The following is an 18,511-nucleotide window of genomic DNA, read 5'->3' on the forward strand; positions in this document are numbered from 1 at the left end:
TGGAACTAGGAGACAAATCAACAATGGTCTAAGTTTTGTTACTTAATAAAGAATCCATTTCATCGTTGATTGCTTCTTCCAAAAAGCTACATCTCTAGAGGACATAGCTTCTTGAAATGTTCTAGAATTATCTTTCACATTCAATAAGATAGGTATCTTATGAAGTACTGTAGGCCTATCGCCTTCAACAAGGAAAACAATAGCTTGAGAGAAAATATAATACGGATTTAAAGTCTTTTCTTTTCTAGCTCTTTGACTTCTCCTAATTTCAATAGGAGGATCATGATCTTTCTTTTGCTGCTAGAACTAGGACCAATATCTATGTTATTATTTAAAGAGATTTGTTTCCCCTCGAGTTTCAGTAAGAATATGGTATCTATGCAATAATGAAAGGTAGAAGATTTTAAGAGAAATAAAAAAAAAGAAAAGAAAGAAAAGAAAATGGGTTATCTATTTAATAACAAAGCAATCTATGCTATACGGGTTCTATGCTAGCCTTGTTTAGAATGGTGCTTGCATTTCAAGTGTAGGTTTGGACACGCACATGCAGTTTGCCAAATGGTAAAGGAACGGTTCTCCCTTCCTTTGAGAAACATATCCATAAACCATAATAAGAGTATTGGTCGATGACTGACAACATGACTATCTAGAGGAGGCTTCCATTTATGTAGCAATCTTTGAGGTTCTGCAGTGCTTCTCGGATTGTGTCTTCGTCTTGGCTGGAGAATTTTAAGCATATGAGCCGTTGAGCGGCACGATAAACCTTCTGGATGTCATGATACTGCTGGCAGTTCACTTCCATTCTCTTCTCTTCCTATACATTGGACAAAAACAATTAAAAACCAACCAACCCACAAGTTGTAGATCTAGTCTGACTCTCGCCAAAGCTTTCATATATAATCCAATCTTTTCTTATTTGTTCCCTTTCAAGTCTATTCTCCCCCCCTCTGAACGAGAGTTAAAAGAGTAATAAAGCCAAAATTTGCTGCAGGGGCAAAGTGCGTTTCAAGCAAATTTACCGCAGCAACTAAATCAAGTTACTATGAGAGTTTCATGGAACCAACTACATCGAAAAAGAAAATTTCAAAGAGAGTATAGATAAGGATACAAAGCATATAAACTTAGCTACTCCAGGTAAAGTTACGTGCAAAATTCTGCAGAAGTTCCAAAATTGGATGGCTCTACGGAAGATCGTTCAGCTAAGACTTTGATTATTATAATCCCATCCGACATCAAAGCCACAAGAAGTGTTGTGCCATCAATGTCCCCGTGACATTAACATTCTTAAGGTCTTTTGAGTGTCTATGGTAGACAACCTTTTGGATTTGGCACTGAAACAGTGTCTTCCTAACTATTTCTGTGAATCGAGAGCCAGAAAGCATTAAGTTGTCAGAAGCTGGTCATATGCCATAAAATCCGCAAGTATATGAAGGCAGTGGAGTAAAACCAGATGAACAGTAGCTTTGTGTCACAAACAGGTTGAGATTGTCTATACTACTTGCAAGTGTGTTCAGGCTCATGGTTAGGTGATAGAGAAAGGAAGTCTCAGGCTTATGATTATTGATATTTAGATTTAAAGGGCTTCTACATGTGTTGGCTTTCCTTGTGTCTTGTTGATGTAATTTTTCTGGATCAAAGAAAATTAAAGAGTTATTTACTAGATTTGTAAGTAAACCATTCGAGCATCAATTTATTTTCAGCAAGTGACAGCAGCGACTAAATGACATCAACCCATGCAATGCAAGGTATCTTAATTTTCTAATTTCTTAACTTCTGACATACAACTGGAAAGTTTTCATCTCATACGATTAGAATTTAGTACATCACCTTTTCTGTTATCCTTGCTGTGATGCTTTTGGCTGTTATGATGACTGAACTAGGCAACCCAGCCACTCCTGCTAACAGAAGCCCATAGTGCGGTACATGTCGTGGACCATCCTTGAGTTGAAACTATTCAATTTAACATTCATAAGTTTAATAGGATGGTGATGCTAGAGAAACTTTCCATCAAAAGAAATCAGAATTTATCACCTTGAAATCCAAGCGACTGTTTGTGGTCTCAACATGAAAGTGAAGAATTTTGACATTTGGATAAATGGTAGCTAACTCTGATAAGTTTTTCATGTGAGTAGCAAATATGGTATACCTGTAAATCAACAATAATAACATTGGTTGTGTTGCTTTCTTCTTTCAGTTTAACCAGAAACTTTTCAGAGTGCAGATGAGGGGGATAATGGTGGAATCAACCAATAGAATATAATTTTACTATGCGGATAATTTTCATCTGCTAGAACATAGAAAACTACAGTGAAGAAAAGGATATCGGCATACAATCTGGCTGTCCATAAAATAGCAGAAATGCCACAAGACAGAGCCTAGAAACTATTGAGGTAATTCCAGTGGTTACCAGGTCATGACACTAATGCCAGCTGATCAGCTTGAGTCAAGAATATAGTTAGTAATCTACTTATGATTTGATCAAAACCTTAGAAATTCACTAATTCAGCCATTCAGTAGGTAGATTTCCATCACATGACTACTATATGCTTACAGAGAGGATATACTCAGTGGAGAGATTTTTAGCAGATGAGTGAATATTTTTTTTGGTACATAGGAAACCATAGGAAATGTCCACACACTAAAGGACCCAGGAAAGTTTAAATCCACAACCTCATGCTCACCGTAAGGAGTAGGTCACCACCTAAGCCACTTGAGAACAGCAGATGAGAGAAAATTGACATCAAACCTATATTGATTGAGTAATTCCCTCAACACTTATAGCGTTGGAAGTACTACTTTTACAACAGATGTGCCTAGATGGACAGTGGTTGCATTAGGTAGCTGACATAAAACCATCAAATCTTTTCAACATGGATTATATACAAAATAAACATGCCATGGGACATAACGGCTTTACAAAAAATACAGTCATGGACAGGGATCATTAGAGAGCTAGAATTTAAATAGCCAATCTAGTAGAATTAAGGCTAGTGATGATGATGGGTAAATCTTGTCATCAATATTTCACTGCCTTTTGTCATTCCATATTCCCAGAAACTTAAGGAAGAATCATTCAATTCCTAGTGGAATAGTAGTATATCAATAAAGAGTGAGAAAGTAGTGATAAATTCCAGCTAAAACCAAAAGGACAACAAAGTGCTAATTTGACATTTTTTGATAGAAATCTGAACAGACATTGAATGTGCAGCTTCCAGGCACTCCAAAGAGCTCCATCTAAAGATTTTAGTCAACCTATAAAATTCCAGTGATTCACAAGGAGAAGGCACCTTTTTTGTGCTTTCATTTTGCAAAACTATCAGCGAGAAGTGGTACTTTCTATTAGAAAACATGACCTAAAAGGAAACCATCAGGTTCCACACCACAAACTCTTACAAGATTATTAAAATCTGCCCTACCAAAAAGCAGCAAGCTTCAGGACCAAAAAAAGCACAGCGCAGGCACAGCAAATAAAATAAAAAGTCCCACACAAACACAAAATTTGATGCAGAAGACTGTAAACTTGGGCATTAGCAATAAATAAGGTAAAAAGGTGGTTATTACTAAAAGATTTCATGACTTCAACTGCCGTCCATCCATTGGTTCTATGCACGTTAAGATGATTGGCTTCTAGAGTATCTTTTTGTAATTTATAGGTAAGATATGAAAAACACATTAGAATATAAATTATCAAAAGGTTTAACAACCCATTCTTGCATGGCAGCATATCTACTAAAATATCTTATGAGTCAGTCTTCAGTTTCTGGAACTTATAGTCAAGCTTCTGTAAACTCTCTCTCTCTCTCTCTCTCCCCCCCCCCCCCCCCCCCCCCCCCCTTTACATGCATATAAAAAATTACTCCAAACTAGGTAAATTCTTCTATATTTTCTAAGTACATTATGTAGCTTTCAACAGACAAATATTTAAGAAGGTTTCAACTATTATAACTGTGAAGAATGGTAAAAGGATAGGGATCCAGTTACGCTTTGAGTGCTAAAAGATGTTCACAGCAGCTCCATGCAATTGCGAATCCATCTGAGGAAGAAGTGGCCCTCCCAAGTTCATCCATTACAATCAGACTCCTGTACCCAGGAAAAAATTATCAGTAAAGTGCATTCTTTAATGAAAACCAATGGATATTCAAACAACCTAAAACACTTGTGGAATACATACCTTTGGGAAATATTCTGCATGATAAAAGCTGTCTCTTTCATCTCTGTCATAAACTACAAAATACAAAATCTTTTAGAAAACAAGGAGAATTATCATATGTTGATATCTGAACAATGATGGTTTCCCTCGTGCTTTTGATATCAATATGCCAGTGTATAACATGCACTCTAATGCCGGTTAACTATAAGTGAATGCCACCTGACAACCAGTTGCTTCCTGAAAAACTGAGTAATTCACTTTTAAACTTCTCTGGACTCTCTCAGAGATTGATATGGTAGAATCTGTATCTTGGAACTTGGAATCTGTATCTTGGATTTTTGATATGGTAGATATGTACATTCCATCCAAGAGTATAACAAATTAAAGAACTAAAATGCAACTCATCAAAGAACAATAATTACGAAGCAAAGAAATCCAACATGTTGGAGAAAAATTCAAAGAAAATCTGCATATAACAGGATTTGAACCTGGAATCTTAAGGTTCCAGGTGCCTCTTACATGGTTATTTGGAAAAACAACCATGGTTATTTGCTCTCCCAATTTATTAGAGGGTTATTTGGAAAAACAACAATGTGAGCATAATCTTTGTATTCTAGCAACAAATCCATTGGGTGATAGGGAAGATTTAGGGATTTCACCTTAGGTCTTGAGCTTTTGAAGTTCGTTCACTCAGGTTTAGACTGTTCTCCTCAAAAAGCCCATACCAGGTAGGTAACCTTAAACTTTAGATCTCAAAAGATAAAATTTCAAGAATTCCTCCCTAACCAATATCTCCTATATGAAATGAATATCTAATCTCCTCACTTGGCCATTCTCCCATTCACAACCAAACTTTGCCACAATTAAAAGATGCAAGTTCACTAAAAGTTTTATCAATTGCCAACTTACCAAAATGCCCTTCCACTCTTTGGTCTAGGACTAGTTCTGTGAAAGAAATGTCTCTTAAGTCAAAATTGTTTCATAAGGCAGTTCATGTGATATTTATTTGGCATTATCATATTTCATTTTGCAAGTAGGTGAGCATTTACATGCTGAACTTTCAGTTCTTAACACCAATAGTTCATAATTAAATGGTATGTAAAGCAAAGCTTTCATAAAAAATACTCATTACTTATAAAGTTAAGTAAATCGACCATATAGAGAACCAACATCCAAGAATAAGAATGTTGGGAGTCAAAAGATCACTCTCTTGACAGGAATAGCAGTAAGCTTGCCAGAAGAGCAGATAAAACATCTAGATGCCCCTGTGAATATTAGAACTCCTTTCCTTTCAGCAGCCAACATTTGATAATCCATTTGATAGTCGTTCAAAGGCTTATGAAACCAATTTCTAATATTTGAAATTCATCAGGTAAATGTTAGATTGTTTTACTTGATTCAAAAATGTTCTGGAAGAAATGAGACAGTTTTGGTATTTCAGCCATTACTTTTTTCAACTCTGATATCAGATTAAGTTTTTTAAAAGGAACTTTGAAGAGAATAGAATTCCTTAATTCTTCCATTCCGTGTGTAAGCTACAAATATACAAGAAATCTCCTAATAATTCTCCTAGAAACTAGGAACAGGTTGCAATCCTAATTAGTAGGACTAGATAACTTTACAATTTACAGATTTACATAAGAGATTAAAAACTTAAAAACAAATAAAGCTTTATCTTCTAATCGGCTCCAATCTTCTCGGCTCCTTATCCTTTTCTATTTGTTAGCCAATCATCCAGCTTTAAACTTCAATCGTTGACACTCCCCCTCAAGATTGAGAATGGATATCATCCATTCCAAGCTTCCTAGTCATCTTTTGATAAATGGTTGCAGGTAACCCTTTAGTTAGAATATCTGCAAGCTGTTCACAAGATGATATATATGGGGTACAAATTAAGCCACTATCTAATTTTTCTTTGATAAAATATCTGTCCACTTCAACACGCTTAGTTCTGTCGTGTTGGACAAGATTGTGAGCAATACTTATTGCTGATTTATTATCACAATAGAGTCTCATAGGTGCTACCAAAGTGATTTTCAAGTCATCTAGTAGTATTTTCAACCAAAGCAACTCACAAACTCCTAGAGCCATGCATCTGAATTCTGTCTCCACACTTGACCGGGCCACTACACCTTGTTTCTTACTTCCCCAAGTCACAAGGTTACCTCCTAGGAAGGTACAATACCCAGATGTATATCTCTTGTCCACCACTGACCTTGCATAATCTGTATCAGTATAGGCTTCAAGTGTCACGCATTCTCCCTTTTTGAACATGATGCCTTTTCTTGGTGTTCCTTTCAAATAATGCAATATTCTATCAACTGCCCTCTGGTGAGTTTCTTTTGGATTATGCATGAATTGGCTAACCACCCCCATGGCATATGCAATATCTAGCCGAGTATGAGCTAGGTAAATTAGTCTTCCCACTAGCCTTTGGTAGGACCCCTTATCAACTTCATTATCCTCTGGAACTTCCCCCATTTTATGATTGGTTTCAATTGCCTTACAACCTAGTAGTCCAATTTTTGTTAGCAAATCCACAATATATTTCTATTGTGAAATAAAGATGCCTTCCTTTGAGTGGGCAACTTCTATGCCTAAGAAGTATTTTAATCTCCCCAATTCATTAATTTCAAACTCCTTGATTATGCATTCCTTGAGTTTATTCCTGCCTTCTTCATCATTTCCGGTCACAACAATATCATCTACATACACAAGTAAAGCTGTTACTCCCCCTGTGGTCGAGTGATGTATGAAGAGGGTATGGTCTCCTTGACTTTGTTTATACCCTAGAGTAAGCATTACTTTCGTAAACCGGCTAAACCAAGCCCTGGGAGATTGTTTAAGGCCATATAAAGCCTTCTTTAATTTGCACACTACATGATCTTGGGTAGTTGGACTATATCCAAGTGGTAAATCCATATAAACTTCCTCTTCTAGGTCTCCAAGCAGGAAGGCATTTTTTACATCATATTGTAGCAATGGCCAGCCTAGATTAGCAGTTAGAGATAGGAGAACTCGAACTGTGTTTTACTTTGCAACAGGGGCAAATGTGTCTAGGTAATCTGTGTCATATACTTGAGTGTATCCCTTGGCCACTAGTCTGGCCTTATATTTGTCTAATGTCCCATCAGAATTATATTTGACTGTGTAAACCCATTTACATCCCACTGGGTGTTTTCCTTTAGGTAATTGAACCAGCTCCCAAGTTTGGTTTTTTCTCAAGGGCTGCCAACTCGACTTCCATGGCATTCCTCCAATTCTCATCCCATGTAGCTTCGGTAAAATGCGTGCTTGGGAATAGGTATGGTATGTAGGCTGGTCATGAAGGTTTTATGTGGGTTAGATAATTTGGAATATGACAAAAACAGATGCAATGGATGCTTGGTACAGGTCCTAGTGCCTTTTCTAAGGGCAATAGGCCATTCAAGGTCACTTTGAGAGATTTCAGGCTCACTCACAGGTTCAATAGGTTCATTATAGATCCAAGGAGATTTACCTGATGAGATTTCAAGGAGACTGTCAGTGCTCTTAGCAGCAGGTACAGGAGATGAATTGGATTCTTGGACATGCATAGGGCTAGAAACCAGCTGCTTCCGCCTTGAATAGACCTATAGAGGAGGAGTACTTGGAGTAGGATCCTCCTGAATCATATTTGATGAATCTTTAGGATTAACCAAACTAGAATAAGACAAAGAGTAAGAAAAAATCTAGATCAGGCAGAGATGAAATTGGGTCTTTGTTTGTGATTGTTTGACTATTATGAGAATGGTCAAAGTAAGGCATGTTTTCCACAAAAGTCACATCAGCTGACACAGAGAATTTTTTTGAAGGGGGATGGTAACATCTATAGCCTTTTTGCGTAGATGATATTCGATGAAGATGCATTTTAGAGAATAGAATTCCTTAATTCTTCCTTTCTGTGTGTAAGCTAATAAATATACAAGAAATCTCCTAATAATTCTTCTAGAAACTAGGAAAAGATTGCAATCCTAATTAGTAGGACTAGATAACTTTACAATTTACAGAAGAGATTAAAAAACTTAAAAATAAATAAGGCTTTATGTTCTAGTCAACTCCAATCTTCTCGGCTCCTTATCCTTTTCTATTTGTTAGCCAATCATCCAGCTTTAAACTTCAATCGTTGACAAAGTTGATTTTGTGGCATTGGGAAGAAGACCTAAACTAAACAATTTTGCATTCCAAGAAAAAATCATGAGTTTTGATGGGTCAAATTGAGCTGCAAGTTGACTAATTCTGTAAATTAAATATCAGAAAAATTTGCTCTTCCAATTTCCAGTGATTTCCATTCTTTTTTAGGATTCAAAATTCTTAGGATATAAAGGGAAGAGAGAAGCATGATAATATCATCTTGCAACCGGTTATCTATTCTCTTCTTATTTTCCTCAGGAACTATGAAGGCTTGCTAAGCCCCTACAGCCAGGGTGAAACTTCTATAGATTTATATACTTGTTGCATAATTTTCTTATCAATAATTTCATATCCCCTAGAATAGTTTTTTTCCTCAAATTATTTGATTCATCGTGAACTGTGGACACAAATAAATGTTTAGATTCCCTAAGAAACAAAAACTAATTTTGCAAGTTTTGATCAATCAATTGACAAGATAATCTACTGACAACATTGTTTGTGTATGACTGCTCCATATTCTAATTGAGGTCACCCCATCGGTGATTCTCAATTCAGTTATAATCTGATCAAGAATAAGTAGGATAGATTTGTTAAAAAGGGGAACTCTTATGAGTTATCATTCACATAATTATTGTTCAAAGCCTATATCTCCTGCTAGTGTTTTTCATGTTGTCAAATGCTTGGTTTATATATAGTTGGGTTATATTACTTCATGACAACATGCACTTGATTTCCGTACCTCAATGTTACAGCACAAACCATGAGATTGGCAGAGTTCACTAAAAGCAAAAGGCAAATTGATAATTAGCATTGAACAAAACCAACCCGAGGTTGAAAAAATGTACTCGGGTACCTTTAAATGTTGTACCCGAGGGCTTAGAAAGAGTAGGGAGGAAACTTGGATAAAATGAGGAATGTTTTCCTGCCATTCCTTGATCTCAAGTAGGGTATTTATACATGAGTACATCTAATCTCTTCCTAAAATACAGGATTTCATGATAAATGAAATCAAACAACTTTGAACTTGATTTTTCTAATAGGATTATCTAAGTTCTATGCAATCTCCTTCTTTCTTGGTGCTTTATCTTCTCATCTCTTATCTCTTTTAACTTGAAATTTTATCCTCAACAACCTGATCACAAACCAAGTTTTATCCTTTATCTCTTATCTCCTTTTAACTTTACAATACCCTAATTTGCACAGACTTATCCTCAGGGGGAGATTGTAGTACCAAAGGATAGGAATAAGGATTTGTTCCTCCTTGACCTACCTTCTTCCTCTCTCCCTTCTGCCACCTCAGAGGACTCATCAGGTATGATACAAGGAAAGACTCTACCACTTACTTCCTGTCCACTACAAGTCTACTCAAGGAGAAAAGTGGTTACTCCACCTATGCAAGTTACAACATATGAACCATATCCTGCTACTAGCATTTCTCTTGCTATTGACATTTCTCTAGGTATTTCTCCTACTAAACCTAAAACATCATCTATTATACCTGATGTTGAACCTGATTCGAGTGATCATGATCTACCTCATACTTGTGACCTTGACCTTCCTATTACCCTTAGAAAAGGAACAAGGACATGTACAAAACATCCACTACATTTGTTCATGACCTATTCAAAATCGTCTCCTAGACATAAAGCCTTTTTCACTAGCCTGAACACAATTCCTATTCCCAAGACCTTTTCTAAAGCAATAGATAATGAGAATTGGAAGAATGCTAGAGACGACAGCCCTGGAGAAGAATCAAACCTGAGAATTGGTCACTTTACCAAAAGGGAAACATCCAGTGGGGTGTAAGTAGGTATTTACTATAAAGTACAGGTCAAATGGATCCTTAGATAGGTACAAAGCAAGGTTGGTGGCTAAAAGATATACATGGACTTATGGGGTAGGCCATCTGGATACTTTTGCTCTAGTTGCAAAACTAAATACAATAAGGGTGCTATTGTCCTTAGCTGCTAATTTAGGCTAGCCACTGCAACAGCTTGATGTCAAGAATACTTTCTTGCGTGGTGACCTACAGGAAGAGATTTACATGGAGTTGCCACTAGGATTTGGGCCAAAGACTAAGGAAAATGTGGTGTGCAGATTAAAAAAGGCTCTGTATGGACTAAAACAATCACCAAGAGCCCGATTTGGCCGCTTTACAAAGGTTATGCTCGGTATGGAATACAAACAAAGTTAAGGAGATCATACCTTGTTTGTACATCACTCAGCTATAAGGGGAGTGACAACATTACTAGTATATGTGAACGACATTATTGTAACCAATGATGATATAGAGGGCATAAAAACATTGAGATGATGTCTAGTCAAGGAGTTTGAAATTAAAGAACAGGGGATATTGAAGTATTTTTTGGGAATAGAAGTGGCTCATTTTAAAGAGAGAATTTTTATCTCCCAATAGAAATACATACTTGATCTATTAACGGAAACAAGGATGTTAGGAAGCAATGTTGTTGACACACCAATTGAGCCTAATCACTGATTAGGAGAGCTTCTAGAGGATGGTGTGGTAGACAAAGGATCATATCAAAGACTCGTAGGAAGCTTATTTACCTAGCACATACTCGGCCAAACATTGCTTATGCAGTAAGTGTGGTCAGTCAATTCAAGCACAATCCCAATGAGACTCACCTAAAAGCAGTATATAGGATCTTGCACTACTTAAAGGGGACCCTTGAAAAAGGTATACTGTTCAAAAGAGGAGAAGCAGTGTCTCTTGAAGCCTACACAGATGCTGATTGTGCAAGGTCTATGGTGGGTATATGGTCTACATACGGATATTACACATTCCTAGGAGGTAATCTTATGACTTGGAGAAGTAAGAAGAAAAATGTTGTGGCTCGGTCAAGTGTTGAAACAGAGTTCAGGTCAATGGCCCTAGGGATCTATGAATTACTATGGCTTAAGATACTATTGGATGACCTCAAGATCAATTGGACAGCACCTATGAGACTCTACTGTGATAATAAATCAGCTATAAGCATTGCACATAATCCAATTCAACACAACCAAATAAAACATGTTAAAGTGGATGGGCATTTTATTAAAGAGAAATTGGACAGTGGACTTATTTGCACCCCATTTGTACCTTCAAGTGATCAACTGGCAGATATTTTGACAAAAGATCTATTAGAAGCTATGTGTCAAAGATTACTAAGCAAGATTGCAATGCATGACATTCACTCACAATCTTGAGGGGAGTGTTAGAAACTACCCGAGATACCTTGTCCATATTTTTGGACTTGATATGTTTGATCTTGCTATATATATTTATGTGCTACATCTTCTAGAAGATAATGTCTTGATTATATGTTTCGGTTGTATCCTAAATTGTATATATTTCCAAATCTAGATTAGGAAACTCTCTAATCTAGATTTGGAAGCTACCTATTGTGGTAGAACATCTTGTATATATATTCATTCGAACCCTTCAAGGGAAATAAGATCGAATATCTTTTTTTGCCATTTTTTGACAAATTTCCATGTCAATAGTATTGCAACTACACATTCTTATTGTTTTTACCATTTATATAACAGCAAGGCTGAACTTTGTTCATTAAAAATGGTCGACCAGGAAATGGGGGTGGCAAAGCTGGTCAATAGAGCTAAATCCAATACTTTCCAGAAAGAACATGACCAAATACATGAGCACTTAGTCCAAAAATAATTGTACTAGGAGAAGATCAACAATGGGCTTTTGCAATTTCTAAATAGAGTAATAGGGCGGAGAATTTTCTAGATTCTAGAAGCCTTTTGTACATTGATGAAATTTGTCAATTTTATTTTCAGCCGGGGAGAAAATAGAAAGCAGTCTCATATACTTCTCTCTCTCTCTCTCTCTCTCTCTCACACACACACACACACATTCATTTTAGCAATTGATAAAGGATAGTAGAATGCAAGGAATACTTTATACTGGAAAAGCCCACTTGCCAAATAGTCACCACTGGCAAAGTTAAACCACCACTTGGGAAACAATCTCAATACCTCAACAGACACTTGAGATTGTAGTGGGATGCTACCATACTACATAGACATTTGTATAGTAATTTCATATTCAGTGAAATAATATCTCTGTCTTTGGGATTTTTGCAAGTTAGTAAATTGATATGAGAACAAGAAAAAGTCTCATCTTAAGACTTAATTTATAAATTATACCGTGCTAGAGTTTGACTCAAGATTGTCGACAGTCCCCATTCTTGTAAATATACGGTCAACCATCCTTAGAGTTGCAAAGCGGGCAGGGATATAACAACCGATCTGAGCAAGTATGACTATCAAGCAAACTTGTTGAAGATAAGTACTTTTTCCACACCTGAAGGAAACACGATATACTGAGTTAAAAAAGAAAGAAGCAAAAGGGAAAGACAAACAAAAATGATATGAAGTATCCTAAGCATAATGGTTAGATGGACTTTTTTCTCAAGGCTCTCTAGCTGGAATGAGAATTCAAAGAAAGGACAACGTTCTATGAATTTGATGCTTTTTTTTCCTTTTCTTTTAGGAAATGTCATATGCTGCTGGACAAAATCTTCTCAAATCTGGTGAGAAAAGGTGAAAATCTCTCCCTGAAAAATTTTTGCTTTAGTTATCAAGTACAGAATTCATGGAAGTCTAGAATTCATGTAAGTCTAGAAATACATGGAAGTCTAGAATTCATGTAGCCGACCCCACATAGTGGGATAAAGGCTGGATATGTTGTTGTTGTTGTAGTTATCAAGTACAGAAGACATAACACTGACCAAGTACTGCAGTTACTGAACCTGTCCATAACCCAAATCTAATCATCAGTTAAGCAAACAACAAAGACCATAATTAATTTTCTGGGACACTACAAATTATATACATGAAAAAATTATGAAAACTAAAATTCAATGCGTTTATCTTCGTTTTGTTTGATTTAGACAGCTAACAATGTGGATTAATAGTATCAGTTTTCTACAACTATTACTCTTGGATAGCCAAGAACCTTGAATCCCATCCAAAACAGCTGCCAAGGTATCAAATCCAAGGAATTTTTCATAGTTAACTGTAAAATAAAGAATTACATGTACTTATTTCAACAGAAGACTATGAAATTTTTGGAAATTACAACTGAATGTCAAGTCTAAGTTTAACCTTATTAAAATAGCAACTGAGCAAGGGCAATGAAATTATTCATTGATATTACTTTAATACATTATTTAAATATCCTAATTCTAAATTTAACCTCATCCTCATATGTTGATCTACTTCAACATTGAGCTCAAATTAAATGATTTCTTTTTACTCTTTTTTTGTTGTACTGGTTGATTCAAGCACATAAGCTGACCAGAAGTAGTGTTGAATTATGACTTAAGATACTGTTAATTCTAGTTTGAATAAGTCAGTGTCAGTTAGATCTTGTTTGAATAAGTCAAATATCAGTTAAACTATGACTTGTTATTTATGCTATTTTGTAGAAAAATATTTTCTGATTTGTTAGTAGATTATTCTGCAGATTTGTTGATCTTTTGCTATATAAATAAGTGATATCAATGCTCAATAAAATGATTAGCTTCATCCCTTCTCCCAATCTATTCTTGTATGTTCCTTCCCTTTTCTTCTTTCTTCATAAAATACCAACAAGTAGTAGGAAACAATTTTCATAGTAACAAATAAAGTAAAACATAGGTTTTTTTTCAAAAATTATTGAATTCAAGCACATAAGCAAGTTTACTCATTAATTCATGTCCTTGATATTTTTCATCTCAATAGGAAGTCTGGATCCAATTAGAGACAAAGTTTGAATATAGATGATTACTTTTGTTAGTAAGATGGAGTAAAACATCACAACACCATGACTAGTTGCCAATCTAAACACGTCTGAAATCTCCTTTTATGCCATTAATGTTGTAATCATGAATCCTAGGAATGGACTGGCTTCCCATGAATACTACAGCTCCACAAATGGAGAAATCCTGAGAAGGAAACTTTTGTTAGATCAGGTTTTTCTTAGTTGAGTTGGCCAGGCTTAGATTCTCCTTTCTGTTTCATTTATTCTTTCCAAATAAACAAACAGAAACTAAACAGAGTAAGGAGAATTGCCCTAGCATGAAGCAGACCTCCATACAGAAAAATCACAATGAAGTTAAAAATCCAACCAAAAAAACTGTAACAGTACAATGTATTGTGTTTTGAGAGGAGAAAAGTTTTCAGATTATTTTTTTCACAATGAGGTATGTATATATATATATATGTATATATATATATCAATCTACAAGATACAATCATGGGACAGCATATCTTTCTAATATATATGTACAACACTATCCAGCATATATATTATATATGTACAACACCAGTTTTAACACAATGAAACTGTGAGAAAACAATTATGAGAGAAAAACCTAAGAGATTAGTCTCTTAGTGTGTTATTTATAATAGGCACAACGGGCCTAATAACCTACGGGCTTAGTCTATGGGCTTAGCCTAATTACACATAGTTATAACAAATAAATAAATAAAACTCATACAACAATATGCAATATATCTAATTATACTAATAATTCTAATACTCCCCCTCAAGCTGGAGCATAGTTATCATATGCACCAAACTTGTTACAGATATATTCTATCCGATGACCGTTTAGAGACTTGGTGAAGATATCGGCAAGTTGATCACTGGAGTTAACAAACTCTGTAACAATAACACCTTCAATCATCTTTTCTCTAATAAAGTGATAGTCAATTTCAATATTCTTAGTCCGCTCATGGAACACTGGATTGGAAACTGTGTGCAAGGCAGCCTGATTATCACAAACAAGCTTCATAGGGGACACTTCACAAAACTTGAGTTCCTTTAAGAGTTGTTTAAACCAAATGAGCTCACAAATTGTATTAGCCATAGCCCGATACTCTACCTTTGCACTGGATCTAGCTACTACATTATGTTTCTTACTTTTCGAGAAATCAGATTTCCTCCCACAAGAACACAATATCCAGAGGTCGACCGATGATCAAAAGGAGAGCCAGCCCAATCTGCATCTGCATAACAACAAATATCTGTGTGCCCCTTATCCTCATAGAGTAGCCCTTTACCCGGTGCTCGTTTGATATATCTCAGAATCCGGATAACAACATCCCAGTGAGAATCACATAGAGAATTGAGAAACTGACTCACCACACTCACAGCAAAAGCAATGTCGAGATGAGTGACTATGAGAAGTTCAGGGGGAGTCTTACTCAGATCCCGGAAGGTATAGCGGTTCTAACACTTATAGCCTTTCTACAATCGAGAGTAACCGAGGAAAATACACTTGAGGGATTTGGAAGCAAGTTTATCCTGTCTCAGTGAAAAGGAATGTACAAAACAGATACATCCAAATACACAAAGGGGAACAGAACAAAGGGGCTGGGAGGGGAACAAAAGAGCGTGAGGAATGTTGTCTTTTAACACTGAAAATGGCATGCGATTGATCAAATAACATGCAGTAAGAACAGCATCTCCCCAGAATTTGGTGGGAAGATTGGCATGTAAAAGAAGTATTCGTGCAGTTTCAATGAGATGGTGATTTTTACACTCGGCAACACCATTTTGTTGAGGTGTATAAGGACAAGAAGATTGATGCAGAATGCCATGAGTAGTCTTAAAAGTAGTAAATTGAGAAGAAAAGTACTCAGGGGCAATATCACTATGTAAAGCACATATAGAAACTCCAAACTGTGTTTTTATTTCAGTAATGAATATCTGAAAGACAGAAAACAACTCAGACCGACTCTTCATGAGAAACAACCAAGTGCAGCGAGAAAAGTCGTCAATGAAAGTAACAAAATATGAGAAACCAAGAGTAGAATTGACACGACTGGAAAAAGAACTACGTGCGTGTTTACAACGCTGGCATGACTCACAATAAAAAATAGACAACGATGACAAACTAGGAACTAATTTCTTCAATTTGGAGAGACTGGGATGACCAAGACGAGAGTGGAGAAGATCTGGGAAAGTAGCACTCGTGCAAGCCATCAGCACAACAGGATGATAGTGACCCTGTGACTCACGCCTGACGCCAATCGTCCGCCCCATACCCTGGTCTTGTACACAAACAGAGGTAGAAGTGAAAGTGACTGAGCAGTTAAGGGTTTTAGTAAGTTGGCTAACTAAAATCAAATTGAAAGGACTGCTAGGGACATATAAAACCGAATTTAAAGATAAAGATGAAGTGGGTGTGGTTTGGCCTATCCCTTTAACTGCAGTTTTGGTGCCATCAGCTAAAGTAACTGTAGGCAAGGTATCAGAATAAGTAAGTGAAGAGAAAAGAAGTTTATTACCACGCATATGATCAGTGGCGCCAGAATCTATAATCCAAGGACCAAGAGATGGGCTTTTAGCAACGCAAGCAACGGGATTACCAGGATGAGACTGCTGGGTGGCCTGAAACTTCAAAAAGACATCATACTCAGCTGCAGACATAGGTATCAACTGTGAACCCAGTGTAGATTGGAGAGAACTAGGATCACTCTGGAATGCATGAGCTGCACTGGTAGATGTGTTAGAGTTATGCCCCACAAGCCAATTATATTTACATGTAATTGATCATACTTTACTTTTTGATTCTTTATCTTCAATCAATTATTATTGCAAGGCATTATGTTTTTATTTGTCATTAATGATTGTCATCATTATTTATTATAATCTATTCTTGACAAAGTCCATAGATCAAATAGGCTCATGGAATATGGTCGTGCATAGAGATGACGATCATGAAACATATTCCTTACAAGCCTTGATCTTAAATGTTTCTAGTCATAGAGTTATTAGGATTGGACACTAATAACTCGAATAGACTAGCACATATGATGCATGCTCAATTAGGAGAATGTCTCGTTTCATAGACATTGGTGTGGGGACACTAGTGCATATATGTGGGTGCTTATTATAAGAATAAGTACATTGAACTGACCCGCTACAGAATTCCTAATGGTTATTTTTAATGTCGAATTGGAATTTCTGTGTTGCAATAGTGCAGATTGATCCTAAGACTTAAGACATCATGATAGTCTTATATTTGACTAGTTATGCTTTGATTCTTTTTGGATTCTAATGGAGTCATTAACAAATTATCACTGGGCGTAACCTTATCACATATGAAGGCTTGTGAATGTCGAAATAGGATTCATCACTTATCGATAAGATGAGAAGATGTCCTATGTATTCCGATGATTTCATAACTGAGGAAATCCTTGGCAAAGGTGAGGTGGAAATCAAAAGGTGTTTTGATTTCACCTATCAAGTCATAAATCTGGAATGGATACATAGTTATTGAATTATTAGGATTTCGTCATAAAACCATACCCTAAATTCAATCGGGACATAGATTGATGAAAGGATTTTACTGCACGGTAATTGCAATTGAAAAGATCCGTGTTTTTTCATCATTTGCTAGGTATTCATGGCATGTTGCTAGACGTTAACCATGATATGTTGGGTTTTAGAATTAATTTGATTAATTCTAAAACTATTAATTAAAGAGTTTAATTAAGAAGCCCATGAGATGTGCTAATTAAGAAGCCCATAAGTTTAATTAAAGAGTTTAATTAATCTAATGAGTTGGGCCTTCATATAGCCCAATAGAGTTGGCCCTACATCTAGCCCAATGGTGGACCTAAGGGGTCACACACTTAGGTCGAGCCCATTCCACAATTTAAAAGAGAGATTCGGCCCAATGTGATTATGGGCCAAGCCTAAATCGTTTAGGGGTTTTCCAAAGGCACAATTAGGGTTTTTTTTAACTCTATAAATGTGCCACTTAAGAAGCTGGAAGGTGAAGGGAAAATTTCGGATCTCTCAAAGGCGCCTAGGGTTACTAGCATTACTCGAGACGTTCGTGGAAAGGGTCGATCGTGTGGACCGACTTGGAGGAGTTCGTGTTTGCGACTCTACGGATCAAACAAGGCAGAATCGAAGCTTCACGGTTGGCCGGTTTCCTAACAAGATGATGTAGGCAGAGCAGCGGGCCGACCATGTTTCTTCCAACACCTGTCCTCAAGATGACCCAATTTCTTACAAAAGGTACACTGTGGATGTGTCTGATTATTTTTACGGCCTCTATTTCCTCCTGAGTGAGAAGCCTGAGACACAAAGGCTGAAGATTCGGCTGGAGGAACAACATGAGAAGAAGAAGACATACCATGTGCACCAGTCATGTTTAGCAACCTTTTAAAAGAGTCCTTCAT

General features: G+C 36.4%; 1 protein-coding gene across 3 annotated transcripts in view; it reads right to left on the reverse strand.

Annotated features, from left to right (window-relative positions):
* Positions 1–315: 315 nt before the first annotated feature.
* The window catches only part of LOC127812971 (DNA mismatch repair protein MSH4), a 64,644-nt gene continuing 46,448 nt past the window's right edge, over positions 316–18,511 (reverse strand). For 2 of the 3 annotated variants that reach the window (XM_052353595.1, XM_052353594.1), the window contains 6 exons: positions 12,476–12,632; positions 4,172–4,224; positions 3,982–4,080; positions 2,032–2,146; positions 1,828–1,950; positions 316–814 (listed from right to left, as the gene is read on the reverse strand). In XM_052353595.1, the coding sequence (XP_052209555.1) occupies positions 647–814; positions 1,828–1,950; positions 2,032–2,146; positions 3,982–4,080; positions 4,172–4,224; positions 12,476–12,632 (715 nt within the window). In that variant the 3' untranslated portion in view covers positions 316–646. Of the gene's footprint in view, positions 815–1,827; positions 1,951–2,031; positions 2,147–3,946; positions 4,081–4,171; positions 4,225–12,475; positions 12,633–18,511 lie in introns of those variants that run through there. The other variant, XR_008026026.1, reaches the window with a different exon arrangement.

Source organism: Diospyros lotus, chromosome 11 (genome assembly GCF_014633365.1).
Source record: "Diospyros lotus cultivar Yz01 chromosome 11, ASM1463336v1, whole genome shotgun sequence".
Lineage (NCBI taxonomy): Eukaryota > Viridiplantae > Streptophyta > Magnoliopsida > Ericales > Ebenaceae > Diospyros > Diospyros lotus.